At 47.7% G+C, this 14,974-nt stretch overlaps 1 protein-coding gene across 2 annotated transcripts in view; it reads left to right on the forward strand.

The window, feature by feature from the left end:
* The first annotated feature begins 216 nt into the window (after positions 1–216).
* The window catches only part of LOC129706305 (uncharacterized), a 35,622-nt gene continuing 20,864 nt past the window's right edge, over positions 217–14,974 (forward strand). The window contains exons 1-8 of one of the 2 annotated variants that reach the window (XM_055650509.1): positions 274–412; positions 5,156–5,253; positions 6,756–6,873; positions 7,259–7,356; positions 9,476–9,550; positions 10,332–10,398; positions 11,807–11,943; positions 12,427–12,564. In XM_055650509.1, coding sequence (XP_055506484.1) covers positions 5,174–5,253; positions 6,756–6,873; positions 7,259–7,356; positions 9,476–9,550; positions 10,332–10,398; positions 11,807–11,943; positions 12,427–12,564 — 713 coding nt within the window. In that variant the 5' untranslated portion in view covers positions 274–412; positions 5,156–5,173. Of the gene's footprint in view, positions 413–5,155; positions 5,254–6,755; positions 6,874–7,258; positions 7,357–9,475; positions 9,551–10,331; positions 10,399–11,806; positions 11,944–12,426; positions 12,565–14,974 lie in introns of both variants that reach the window. The other variant, XM_055650508.1, reaches the window with a different exon arrangement.

A 14,974-nucleotide genomic window follows, 5' to 3' on the forward strand; every position in this document is an offset into this window, starting at 1 on the left:
GTGTGATACTGTGATCAATGCACAGAGGAGTGTGTTTCTGTGCTGTATATTCACGGTAGCTCAGAAAAGAATAATGCAGCCAGCAGCTTGCGGTAAAACAATCTGCCCCCATTGTATTTGGAGCAATTACAGCTTCTCCGAGCTGCCTGTGATGAAGGGGGTAACCACGGCAACCGGATACACAGCAGGAGCAGGCTGGGTTTAGTCGCTGAGCTCCGCTGCTCCGCGATGGCTGTCACCTTCCTCAGACTGCCCCAAATCAGCCGGCCCTGGGCCAAGGGGGGCTTCGACCGGCCCCTCCTTCAGCTGCAGGCTGCAGGTTCCGCAGAGGGATTGGGCTCATCCCACTTCGATGAGGCCAGAGCGGCCACTGCACACCCGTTGCTGGTTGCCCGTGCCTCATGGCCACCAGGTGAGGGGAGGTCAGCGAACCACACCCGTGGGTGGGGGTCGGAGTGCGTGGAATATAGGCCCTGGTGGGGGGCGGTGGGGGTTCTATACATAGCTGCCTTTCACCCTCTGTCAAAGGTGGGTGGTGGTGGTGGAGGTGAGTCAATATTGGGTCAAGTAGCAGGGTGGCACATCAGTGGAGTTGCTGCCTTCCCAAAGACATGAGGAGGAAATTCGTTAGGCAGACGTCTTTGAAATTAATCACCACAGGTGGGTGTGGAGGCCGAGTCATTGGGTATTGTTGAAGCAGAGTTTGACAGGGTCAGCCAGCATAGTGATGTAGCGTTAGAGTTGCTGCCTCACATCTCCAAGGACCCGGGTTTAATCCTGACTGTGGGCGCTGTCTGTACATAGTTTGTACCTTCTCAGTGACCGCATGGATTTTCTCCGGGTGCTCCAGTTTCCTTCCATATTCCAAAGACGTGCAGATTTGTAGGTTAATTGACTTTGGTAAGTTACAAAATTGTCCCTAGTCTGTTTAGGTTGGTGTATCTGTGGAATTCTCTGCCTCTGAGGGCGGTGGAGGCCAGTTCTCTGGATACTGAGTTGGATGATCAGCCATGATCATATTGAATGGCGGTGCAGGCTCGAAGGGCCGAATGGCCTACTCCTGCACCTAATTTCTATGTTTCTATACTTTCAAGAGAAAGCTTGATAGGGCTTTTAAAGATAGTGGAGTCATCAGGAGATACAGGGAGAAGGCAGGATGGGGTACTGATTGTGGATGATCAGCCATGATCACATTGAATGGCGATGCTGGCTCGAGGGGCCGAATAGCCTACTCCTGCACCTATTGTATTTTGTCTATTGACATGACATGACGACATGTCATGACATGAGGTAATTGCTTTTTGGTACGAATTTGGTGGGTGGGCCGAAGGGTCTGTTTCCACGCTGTATCTCTAAAGTCCAAAGTCCAAAGACTGGCTCTTTATTGGTAAGGGTGTCAGGGGTTATGGGGAGAAGACAGGAGAATGGAGTTGAGAGGGAAAGATCGGTCAGCCATAATTGAATGAGGGAGTAGACTTGATGGCCTGAATGGGCCCATTCTGCTTATGAACATGTCTGCAGGGTTCCTCAGGGTGAGTTCTGACCATCTTCAGCTGCTTCATCAATGACCCCGTCAAATTGGGATTATTATCAAATGGACAAGTGCTGGGAGGTACAGGTACAATGAAAAATCTTGCAGCACCATCACAGACACAGGCTCACAAAACATATTTTACATCAATTACACATTAACTCTGCAAGACAGTGCAAGGAAAAAGACAGTGCCTATAACAGGACATTGGTGTGAAACACGATTGGAAAACAAGTCCATGGCAGAGCAAGATTTGAGCCACAGTTTTCCATTGCCGGGGTGGGATTAGGGTTGTGCAGGGTGGTTCAACAACCTGTTGGTTGTAGGATAGTAGCTGTTCCTGAACCTAGTGGTGTGGGATTTCAGGCATCTGTGCGGCCTGCCTGACCGTAGCAGTGTGAAGAGCACACAGCACGGCTCGACACAGCTCTTGATCTATCACAACCTTGATGATAGATGCTGCCTTTTTGTGGCAGCGCCTGGTGTAGATGCTCTCGATGGTGGGGAGGGCTATGCCCATGATGAATCCTCCTTCCATTGTAAGGTCAGAAGTGGACTGATTGCTGATGTTGGCACTATGTTTCAATTCCGACTGATGAAGCATGTGCAGCAAGGCCTGCACGTCTCTGGGACATATTTGGGATCTGGACATCTTTGGGATTTGAGATTTTATCCATAATCCATGCGGTCTCTGGTCAAGGTCAATGACTGGTCTCTTTGAAAGCCCAGGTTACGAACTGCACACCCATCCCACAGCCATTGTGGTGGGGTCTGAACTCCGCTCTCCCATTCACAAGGCATGAACATACCCACCTCAACACCGTTCGCATGGGATCAGGTCCAGCAAACATTTCCCAGCATGGAAATGGCAAAGACTGGCGGGCACAGCATTAAGGTGAGAGGGGCAAAGTTTGAAGGAGGTGTGTGGGGCATGTTTTTTTTTTACACAAAGTGGTGGGTGCCTTGAACGCACTGCCAGGGGCAGCGGTGCTTAAGAGGCATTTAGATAGGGTAGACAGTCAAACCCTTTTCCCCAGGATGGGAAATAGAGGGCATATCTTTAACATGAAAGGGGAAAAGTTTAAAGGAAATGTGCAGGGCAAGTGTCCTGCACAGAAGGTGGCGGTTGCCTGGAGTGTACTGTGGGGAGGTGTGTTTAAGCCAGATATGATAGTGTTTGTTTTTTTTGAAAAGCAGGGGATGGAGAGATGTGGATCATATACAGATAGCGGAGATTAGTTTAACCTGACATCATGTTCAGCATAGTTTTATGGGCCAAAGGGCCTGATCCTGTGCTGTACTGTTCTAAGACATTGTACCAGAAGTCGATGGTGATCACTACTGTGGCCCAGTACATTTGCTTGTTGCAGTCACCTCCACCCTGACCATGGAGTTGTGTTGACGGAGACTCGTTGGGTTGTGTTCTAAATCTCTCAGTTCTCCGTGCACACCCCTACAACACTCTACTGTGCAACTCTGGGCTGCTTTCTGAAAATATCCATCCTGGCACAGATCTGTAGCCGGAAGGGCACTGCCAGAGGGATTAACACTCTGCATTTCCTCAATCTCGGAATAAACAGTTAGACAAAGAGGCAAGTTCCAACAAGTTTACTAATTGCGAGTGATAATTTAATAGAATTAATGGGAATTAAATCTCACCATGTCAAATGATCGGGATTGCAGAGTTACCTCAGACCTACAGCAGTGAACATAGAACTGAGACCATAGAACAGTACAGTACAGGAACAGGCCATTCAGCCCACATTTCTCTGCTGAACATAATGCCAAGACAAACTAATCCCATCTGCATGTATATAACCATGTCCCCCCAATCCCTGCATATATATGTGCCTATTCAAAAGCCTCTTAAAACGCTACTATCATATCTGCCTCCTCTGCCATCTCTGGCTTAGTTTAGTTCAGTTCAGAGATACAGCCTGGAAACAGGCCATTCGGCCCACGAGTCCATGCCAACGATCAAAAACGCGTTCACACTAGTTTTATGCTATCTCTCTTTCTCATCAGGGAGAATTTACAATGAACCTACAAATTCACCAATCTTTGAGATGTGGAAGGAAACCGGAGCACCTGGAGGAAACCCACGTGGTCATAGGGAAAATGTGCAAACTCCACACAGACAGCATCAGATTTTACACGTTCACCCTGACACCCACGTGGGGTTTCTCCGGGATCTCCGGTTTCGTCCAAAGACGTACTGGTTTGTCAGTTAATTGGCTTGGTATAATTGTCAATTGTCCCCAGTGCTCATAGGATAGCGTTAGTGTGCGGGGGTCGCTGGGCCAAAGAGCCTGTTTCCGCTCTGTATCGCTAAACTAAACTAAACCAAAGGTCTCTCCTGAACCTCTGACATCCCAGAGAAAACAATCAAAATCAGATGAATATTTATATACTGCTATCAGAAATACCAGCCTGTGTCACCGTGAGTTTGCAAAATATAAGGGGCTCAATATATTTTCCTGCTCTTTGGATTCGTGGCACCCGCTTCTGTTCCTGTGAGATTGAAAGCAATCAATGCAGATGTTGCATGTTTGAAATAAAATCATTAAATGTTGCATACTCAGATCGAGCAGAATCTGTGAACAGAGAGGGGCCCTGCCCTGAAATATGAACTCGCCTTCCTTTCCAATCCGCAGTGACATGCCTGAGATTCTGGGCATTCGGACGGATGAATCCTTGCCCCCGACGCTGTTTATGAAGAGCTCTTGTTCTGACAGATACTTTCTGGGGCTTCATTGTTGAGAGACAGGTCAATTTATCAGTTGTACACCCTTAAACATTAATCTCATCCTTCACTTCCCAGGTGCGGCGCGCAGTCAGCACTTTCTGTTTTTATACCAGATGCCAGCATTTGCAGATCGCCCTTTTTTTTGGTTCAAAATGCAGTCCCGAAAGAAAGGAGGGAATAACGGGAACAGGAGAGAAGAGGAAACAATGGAAGAAATTGACGGATATATGGACAGGAAGGGTTTTGAGGGCTGTGGGCCAAATGCAGGGAAATGGTTTAGGAACGTGCTGCCAGGAGCGGTAGTGGAGGCAGATGGGATAGATGTGTTTAAAAGGCTTTTCGATGGGCAAATAGAAATGCAGGGAATGGATTGACCGTGTGCAGGCAGGGAAGATGAGTGTATCTTGGCATCATGTTCGGCACGGACATTGTGGGCCGAAGGGCTTGCTTTTGTCTTGTACTTCCCATGGTCTATCGCACCTGCCTCAACTACATCATCCAGCAATTATATGGCCAGCACCCTCTGAGTGAAAAAGTTGATCCTCATGTTCCTATTAAATCTTTCTTCCCTCATTTTAACCCTTTCTCCAAGCCTGGCGTTCATGGGAATGGGAGAAGAATGAATAGGTAATTGGAGCAAGATATATTGCTGACTTCTGAAAGTGGGTCTGCACCTGATTCCGTTTCCCTGCTTCCCAACCCAAAACGTTGTCTTCCCATTCCCTCCACAGATGCTACCTGACCTGCTGAGTTCCTCCAGCACGTTGTGTCCTGCTCAAAGTTCATGGTGTCCCCCTGGGATATTGCCTGACCTCACGTTCCCTATCCATGTCGCGGCTGTGGTCTCGCTAATCCCGCATTTGTGTATTTCCCTGCAGGGTTGTTGAGGAACAGCGATGACAAGTGTCGCGCTCACACTGCGATGGAGCGGTTCTCCACGGGTCACTTCCCCACACAGACGTCCGACACACCCAAGGTTGGTCCGCCCTCTAAATATCCAAGTCCTTCCCACACAAGTGGACAAAGTTGTATGCTGTTCGTTATAAGGCTTCCATCTCATTAAGTTCACAAGTTGATGGGGGGCACGGTGGCGTAGCTACTTGGGTTCGATCCTGACAACGGGTGCTTGGCTGCACAGAGTGTATGATCTCCCCGTGTCCTGTATGGGTTTTCTCCGAGATCTTTGGTTTCCCCCCACGCTCCAAAGACGTACAGGTTTGTAGATTAATTGGCTTGGTTAATGTAAATTGTCCCTAGTTATTGTAGAGTTGTGTTAATGTGCGGGGATCGCTGGTCAGCGCGAACTCTTTGGGCTGAAGGGCCTGTTCCACACTGTATCTCTAAACTAAACTAAGTTCTAGGAGCAGAATTCGGCCATTCAGCCCAGCAAGTCAACCGTCATTCAATCGTGGCTGATCGATCTTGCCCTCGCAACCACATTCTCGGGCATTCTCCCCATAACCCCCGACACCGGTACTAATCAAGAATCTATCCATCTCTAGCTTCAACATATCCATTGATGGTCTCCACAGCCGACTGTGGCAATGAATTGCACAGATTCATCACCCTCTGGTTAAAGAATTTCTAAATATATATCTAATAATAAATAATAATAAAAAAAGATAAATAATAAATATATATAATAAATATCTAAAGATACGTCCATTGTTTCTGAAGCTGTGCCCTCTGGTCCAGGACTTTCCCACTGGTAGAAACATCCTCTCTATATTTCAATAGCAGGTGATATTGTTGTTGAGAGAAGCAGAGCTCTAGATACCTCCAGATTTAGAAGATAAACACACAACGCTGGTGTAACTCAGCGGGTCAGGCAGCATCTCTGGAGAAAAAAGATTAGGTGACGTTTCAGGTCGAGACCCTTCTTCAGACTTCAGATTCAGAACCAACTTCTTCCCAGCTGTTATCAAGCAGCTGAACTATCCTATCAACAACTGGAGAGCAGTCCTACCTACCGCCCACTTCATTGGACAGCTTCAAAATCTTCAATCGGATTTTCCTGGAGTTGATCTTGTACTATCTGTACACTGTAGACGGCTTGATTGTAATCACATCCAATCTTTCTGCTGACTGTCTAGCACGCAACTAACAGTATTTGACTTCACTTCGGTACATGTGACACCAAACTAACATAGAATTAGTGTCTCAAATTAATGATCTTTCATCTGAGCTGGGAAAAGTAAGAAATCAAAGAGCGACACAAAAACCTCAGATGCAGTTTTACGAAAAAGGACAAAAGTGCTGGAGTAATTCAGAGGGATGGGCAGCATCTCTGGAGAACATGAATAGGTGACGTTTTGAGTCAGGTTCCTTCTTCAGACTGAAGAAGGGGGGGGGGGGGGGGGGGGGGGGGGGGGTCCCCGCCTGAAACGTCAGGCAGCATCTGTGGAGAGACAACCGGCCAGTATTAGCGGCTTTACATTGGAGCTGGGAGAGTCACTGACTTGTAACTGAACGTTGCAGGTTTCTGCTTTATCAACAACATTACTGCTGGCCACTGCTGTTAAAACGGGATATATACCTACCCTGTAGACTGCTCATCTCTTCAAAGCCACTGACCAATTGGACAAGAAAGCCCAATGTAAAAACAAATTGCTTGTGTTGCATTATATTTGAATGTGTGTAAGTGAATGGCAGTATGCATGTATGCACGTGTGTATTTATGCATGTGTGCATATGCATATGAATGCATTTATGCATATATGCGTGTCTGCATATGTGTGCATGTATGCATGTGTGTATTTATGTATGTGTGCATGTGTACATGTGCGTACGTGAACAATGCGCATCTGCACGTGCGTACATGTGAGCATCTGTGCATGTCTGCATATGTCCCTGTGTCATGTGTGCCTGTGTGCATATGTCCTTGTGTCATGTGTGCATGAGTGCATGCGGAGGATGCTCATTTCCTGCACTTGATTAGCTGCAGTCTGTAACGCAGTATGCTCTGCTCCTTTGAACACCAGGTTAACGCGTTGATCAGGGAGAAGCTGTACTCCAATTTTCCTGCTGTTCGGCATATGTTTAAGGCGAGTGATCCTAAGGGAAGAGGCATAGTTTCAAAGTAAGTCACACATTCTACAAAGACCTTCCTCTGGGAAGTGGTTTGAATGATGGTCTTCCACCTGCCTTCAGCGCAGCAAGTTTATTTTGGGCTTGGAGCGTACCAATTGTTTCACAGCCAGAAAAACACAGTTGGGCTCCTCAATGTTGCTGTTGGTAATTCCCGTTAAGTACAAATGACGCTGTAATTGTGGAACATGCCAGCATTTAACTATCACTACTTATTGCTGATGCTGATTGTTATATTGAGTAAAAAAATAATGTGTATTTAGAACATAAGAATATAGAACCGTGCAGAAAAGGAACAGGCCCTTCTGCCCATCGTGTCTGTACCGAACATGATGCCAAGTTAATCTCATCTCTGCCTGCAAGTGATCCAGTGATCCATATCCCTCCATTCCCAACATATCCATGTGCCTATCTAAACACCATTATCGTATCTGCCTCCACTACCACCTCTGGCAGCGCGTTCCAGCCCCCCACCCCCACCACCACCTTTCATTTGTGTAAAAGTGTACACCTCCTGTCAAGTTTACCCATCTCATCTTAAAACTCTGTCCTCTAGTCTTTGGCGTTTCCACCCTGGGGAAATGTTTCGGAAGAAACTGCAGATACACCGAAGACAGACACAAAATGCTGGAGTAACTCAGCGGGTCAGAGATGCTGCCTAACCCGCTAAGTTACTCCAGCATTTTTGTGTTTATCGTCTGGCAAAATAATTTCCTGGACCTGATCCCTTGAGAACGGTGTTGAGGTGGGTATGTTCAGGGCTTGTAATTGGGAGAGCTGAGTACAGATCCCACCACTGTGGCTGTGGAATGTGTATGCCCTTTGGAACATGGGCTTTCAAATAGACTAGTCATTGGTTATGACCAGAGACCACACTGGATAAAGTCCCAAATCCCAAAGATATCCAGATGCCAAAGATGCCAGAGATGTGAAAATCGCACTGTAGATGGACCACCTCCAGATAACCCCAAACCTTTACCCTCTAAGTAAACCCTGGTAGAAAGTAAATGGAAATGAAAGTTAAGGAATGATAGAAGGAATGTGTCCAGAGCTCTCATACCCGGTCTATATCAGCATTCTACCACAAGTTCTGTGGCCCCAGGATACCGGCCAACCATCCTGTGTACCATACACCCACAGGTCATGGGAGCAGAATTAGGCCGTTTGGCCCATCGAGTCTACTCCGCCATTTGATCATGGTTGGTCTACCTTTCCCTCTCACCCCCATCTCCTGCCTTCTCCCCATATCCTTTGACACCCGTGCAAATCAAGAATCTGTCACTCTCTGCCTTCACAGCTATCTGTGGCAATGAATCTACAGATTCACCATCCTCTGACTAAAGAAATCCTCCCCTCTTCTCCGTTCTAAAGGCACGTTGTTTTATTTTGAGGCCCTCTGACCCTAGACTCTCCCACCAGTGGAAACATCCTCTCCACATCCACTCTATCCAGGCCTTTCACTGTTCAGTAGGATTTCAATGAGGTCTCCCCCATTAGTTCCTGAATAAGGTGAACGTTGACTCCAGGCCTGGACCTGGTGGTTGGTTTCAACACCTCCATCCTCATCCTCCCACCACCCTGCCGCTTGCTGTGTCTGGCACCTCCTCACACCAGACCCTGCCCACCTGGACCTACCTGATCCTCATCTCACCAACACTGACGGTCGTTGCCTTCAGCTGCTGGGACCCCAAGGTCTGAAATCCAGCACGGTGGCGCAGCGGTAGAGTTACTGCCTTACAGCGCCAGAGACCCGGGTTCGATCCTGACTACGGGTGCTGTCCACACGGAGTTTGTAGTTTCTCCCGCGTGGGTTTTCACCGGGTGCTCCGGCTAATTGTCTTCTGTAAATTGTCCCTAGTGTGTAGGATAGTGTTATTGCTGGTCGGAACGGCCGTAGGACTGTTTCCATGCTCTATCTTTAACTTAAACTAAACCAAACGAGATCCCCTCTCCTCCTCTAACGTTTCTTCACAGCTTCCTCTCTGACCAGTGGGTGGGTCGGTGCAAAGATCACTTGAGAACTCCATTGCATTCAGAAACTCCACAACTACTGCTGCCGGTTACACATCAACCAGCGAGTTAATAATTGATAACTATTTCTACTCCCGCAGGGAAGCTTTGACAAGGATTCTGTGGAATCTGTGTGGATATTTAAATACTCAGCAAGTCCACGATCTCCTCGTCAGGTAATTATCCTCAATAACTGCAGCTCTGAACAGGTCTTTTGTTAATGGAGACACAAGGAACTGCAGATGCTGGAACCTTGAGTAAAGCACAAAGTGCTGGAAGAACAGCAGGTCGGGAAGCATCTGTGGAAGGAATGGACCGACGAGGTTTCGGCTCGGGATCCTACTACATACTGATGGAGTGGGGAGGGGGTGGGGGAGGCTGGAGAAGATAAGTGGAGGCGGGGGAAAAGCCTGGCAAGTGATAGGTGGATACAGGTGGGGGGGGGGGGGGGGGATTGGGGGGGGGGGGGATGGCATATGGCTGGACTAGCTGAGGGTAAAGTTGGGCCTTCAAAATGGAGTTGTGTCAGGCATGAATCTAGAGTATTGCACTGGCTGCTTGGGTTGATGAGGAAAACGGAGGGTTTAGGATGAAGATCAGATATTGAATTGAAAGATTAGAGGACATAGCTTTGAGGTGAGATGGGCAAAGTTTAAAGGAGATATGCAGGGCAAGTTTTCTTTTTTTACAAAGGGTGGTGGGGGCCTGGGACGTGCTACCATGGGTGATGGCTGAGGCAGACACAATAGTGATGTTTATGGGGCTTTTAGGTAGGCGCATGGATGTGAAGGAAATGGAGGGATATGGATCAGATGGAGGCAGGGGAGATTAGTTTAACTTGGCAAAGTATCGAAATTGTGGACTGAAGGGCTTGTTCCTGTGCTGTGCCGTTCTGTGTTCTCTGTTGTGTGGGTGTTTAGCCATTGAACTGTGTCTGTGTCATCTCTTTCATTGTAGTTTAGGGATTGCTGGAGTATCCCGGATTTCCTTTGATGATTTTGTGGGCTGCTTCCACGATCCTGAGGTAAGGATGTCACAGAACGCTCCTGCAAGAAAGGACTCAAGCTCACCGCAAAGTAATTGACAGCCAACAAAATACCATTTTAGCGGAGCAAAAAGTTATGTTGAAGGTAGACACAAAATGCTGGAGTAACTCAGCGGGACGGGCACCATATCTGGTGAGAAGGAATGGGCGACGTTTCGGGTCGAGACCTTTCTTCTGAATAATGTTCATGCAAGATAATGTCCAGTAAAATCAGATTAAAGGTAGTTCTAGGGTCTCTAACGTGCATTGATAGGGTATTTCCAGGATGGAAATGTCAAAGACTGGTGGGCCTAATTTTAAGGTGAGAGCGGTAAATTTTGTAGGAGAGGTACAGGGCAAGTGTTTTTACACAGAGGGTGGTGAGTGCCTGGAACGTGTTGCTAGGGGTGATGCTGGAGGCAGATAGGATAGCAGCATTAAAGAGACTTTGGATATGCACATGGAAATGCAGGGAAAGGGGGCGGTGGGGGGGGAAGAGGGGATATGGATCATGTGCAGGAAGGTAAGAACATGTCCAGTCATGTTTGGAACACACTCCAGTATGTGAAGATATTAAGGAAAATTCAAGAAAGATTTATGAGAATGATTCCTTTAAATGACGAACGACACTGGGTCCAGCACCGATCCCCGAGGCACACTACTTGTCACAGGCCTCCAGGCCAAAAAAACAACCTTCCACCAACCTTCTGCTTTCTTCTGCAGAGAAGATTTACGAGGATGTTGCCAGGACTCAAGGGCCTGAGCTACAGGGAGAGGTTGGGATTTATTCCTTGGAATGCAGGAGGCTGAAGGGTGATCTTTGCAGAGATGTACAATATCGTGAGAGAAATTAATCGGGCAAACGCACAGAGTCTCTTGCCCAGAGTAGGGGAATCGATAACTAGTGGACATAGGTTTAACGTGAGGGAGTGGAGGGGGGGGGGGGGGGGGGGGGGGGGGGGGAGATTTAATGGGAACCTGAGGGGTAACTTTTTTTACACAAAGGTTGGTGGGTATATGGAACACTCTGCCGAGGAGGTAATTGAGATAGGTACTATCACAAAGCTTAAGAAACATTTGGGTAGGTACATGGATGGGACAGGTATAGACGGATTTGGGCCAAACACAGTCAAGTGGGACTAATGCAGGTGGCATGTTGGCTGGTGTGGGCAAGTTGTGCCGAAGGGCCTGTTTCCACGCTATATAATTCTGCGACTATACCATCAAGCCAATTATGTATCTAATGATGTCCCTCCCTGGATCCCAAACGGTCTAACTCCCCAGAGTCGTCCACCATGCAGGAGTTATCAAACCCTTGTTGGAGTTCAGGTAGACCATGTCAACCACCCTGCTCTCAGCAATCCCCGCGGTTACCTGTTGGACAAACTCTCACAGTGCTGTCCTGCAGGTTGGGAAGACCGCGTGGATGAAGAATGTTCAGCCGAAGCAGTTGCAGGAGACGGGGAGCAAGTTGCAGAAGCCGGGCAAAGCTGCGGAGAACGCCGACAACGGTCTTAACCTGCTGAAGCAGAAAGTGCGGGAGAGGTGGGTACGTCCGTAGGACTCTACGGAACATGTTAATGCCGATGATTTGTTGATGATCAGACAGCGCATCCCATGCATCTTGCGGCGGTGAAATGTCGCTGTTACAGATCATGGACAGTTGACGTGTTGTGTTGGGATCTTTCTTCAGTCTTCACTAGGATGTTCTGAGGCTGCAAATGGCAATACAACGTTCCTGGGGTGAAAAACAAGACGCTGGAGGAACTGGGGGTGGGGTGTTAGGAAATATCTGTTGCTAATCTATGAGGTCAAGACCCTGCACCCTGACCCAGAAGGTCCCAGCCCGATACTTGTCACTCCATTCCCTCCGCAGATGCTGCCTGGGCCACTGAGTTCCTCCAGTACTTTGTGTTTTGGTCCAGACTCCACCATTTGCAGTATCTTGTGCCTCTGTTAAATGCTTTCGCAATTTGGCCTATTCTCACCAATCCTCTCCGATTATCCTTCCACGATTATTTTTTCCAGAGGGTTTTCCTTGAATTCCCACTTTCAGCCATCGTGCCTGGAACCAGGAGGTGGCGTCACGGTGGAGCAGCTGAAGCAAGCTGTGAACAGCATGGGCCTAGCGATAACCAGCGAGGAGGTGGACAACCTGTGGGAGAGGTAAGCTGTCGAGAGGTGCCGACTGTCCAAGCAGACCATGACTGACCCAGAGAGATGCTCATATTGGTGTTTAAGAAGGAACTGCAGATGCTGGAAAATCGAAGGTACACAAAAATGCTGGAGAAACTCAGCAGAGCCGAAACGTTGCTTATCTCCTTCGCTCCATAGATGCTGCTGCACCCGCTGAGTTTCTCCAGCATTATTTTGTGTACCTTTGCTCATATTGGTGTTGGTCTGGTATTGTCTCATGTACTGAGATACAGTAAAAAACTATATCTTGTTTGTGTGCTACCCAGTAATATCATTCCAATCTGAAAAAGGGTCCCAACCCGAAATGTCACCCACCTGCAGAAAGAAAATACGACGTTTCGGATCGAGTCTTGACCTGAAACGTCACCTATACCTATATCTCCAGGATGGGCGACGTTTCAGGACTGGGACTCTGCTTCACACACTATCCCAATCACCGGCAACAATTTACAATTTTTACCGAAGCCAATTAACCTACAAACGTGCACATCTTTGGGATGTGGAAGGAAACCAGAGCACCCGGAGAAAACCCACGTGGTCACAGGGAGAATATACAAACTCCGTCCGGACAGCAACCCGTGGTTAGGATTGAATCCGGGTCTCTGGTGTTGTTAGGCAGCAACTCTACTGCCGTGTCTGATACAAGTATTAAAAATTATAAGAAGTTATGAGAGGAATAGATAGGGTAGACAGCCAGAAACTTTTTTCCCCAGGATGGAAAAATCAAACACTTCAGGGGCTTAGCTTTAAGGTGAGAGGGGCAAAACGTAAAGTAGATATCATATACCCATTGGGCACTGTGTGAAAAGGTTGCCCCTCAGGTCTCTTTTAATTATTTTCCCTCTCGTCTTCAACCTATGCCCTCTAGCTCTTGATTTCTCATCCCTGGGAAAAAAAGACTCTGTGCATTCACCCACGTGATTTTATACACATCTATAAGATCACTCCTCATCCTCCGACGCTCCAAGGAATAAGGTCCCACCCTATGCAGCATCTCCTTAACTCAAAGCCCTCCAGATCCGGTAACGACCTTATAAATTCTGTTGTTGATTTTGACTTTTACCCAGAGTAGGTGAATCAACACCAGAGGACATAGGTTTAAGGTGAGAGGGGAAAGTTTTCATAGGATCTGAGGGACAACGTTTTAACACAGGGTGGTGGGTGTATGGAACGAGCTGCCACGGGAGGTAGTTGAGGTACTATAAAAACATTTAAAAAAAAACATTTGGACAGGTACATGGATAAGAAAGGATTAGAAGGATATGGGCCAAACGCAGGCAGGTGGGACTAGTGTAGATGGGGCATGTTGTCACCATGGACAAGTTGGGCTGAAGGGTCAGTTTCCGTGCTGTGTCACTTTATGTCTACGACTCTATGAGAAGGAGATGGCGATGTGTAGATATCGGAGGCAATGCTTGGTTACTATTACCCCACTTGATCTGCCTGCTTCTCTTCCACTGCCGTTAGCACCGGCACACGGAGCTGTGCTCTGCAGCTGGAAGTGCTTCTGCACTTATTGATTTCCATCCATGAACGGATATCAAAACCACTGGCTGGTCATTTTCTGTACTTAATGAGCATAAAAATGGGTCATCTTATTGATTTTTTTTCCTTTTTGTGTTTTGTTCAAATCTAAATTGTTTCTGAGCGAGAGCATCTATTGAACTCTCTCTGCTCTCCAACGACCCGTCATCTGTGGGGTGGAGGTCGGGTTCTACAGACTGACACCGCGCTGACTTGTATATTATGTTTGTACTGAGGGTCTCTGGGTTCAAACGATGAATAGTTAGCAGATTTGTCCTTTCACAGAATGGTCACAAAATGTTGGGAGACCACAGACTCAGACACAGACTATGCTGGGGCCGTTCCACTTCTGTGAGCTGAGCTCCAAATCCTGTCACACAGGGCAGCTAGAGACACAGAGACACAGGGTGGCCGAGACACATGGACACAGAGAAGGAGACACTGAGATACAGAGATACAGAGACACGGAGACACAGGGGCACAGAGACACAGAGAAGGAGACACTGAGATATAGAGACACATAGACATAGAGACACGGAGATAGTGAGACACAGAGACACAGAGACACAGATACACGGAGACACAGATACTCGGCAGTGGAAGAGAAACAGGCAGTGGAAGATACACAGAGACACAGAGACACAGAGACACGGAGACACGGAGACACAGAGACACAGAGACACAGAGACACAGAGACACGGAGACACGGAGACACAGAGACACAGAGACACGGAGACACAGAGACACAGAGACACAGATACACGGAGACACAGAGACACAGATACACGGAGACACAGATACACGGAGACACAGAGATACTGAAACACATAGACACAGAGATACAGAGACACAGAGT

Source organism: Leucoraja erinacea, chromosome 19 (genome assembly GCF_028641065.1).
Source record: "Leucoraja erinacea ecotype New England chromosome 19, Leri_hhj_1, whole genome shotgun sequence".
NCBI classification, from domain to species: domain Eukaryota; kingdom Metazoa; phylum Chordata; class Chondrichthyes; order Rajiformes; family Rajidae; genus Leucoraja; species Leucoraja erinaceus.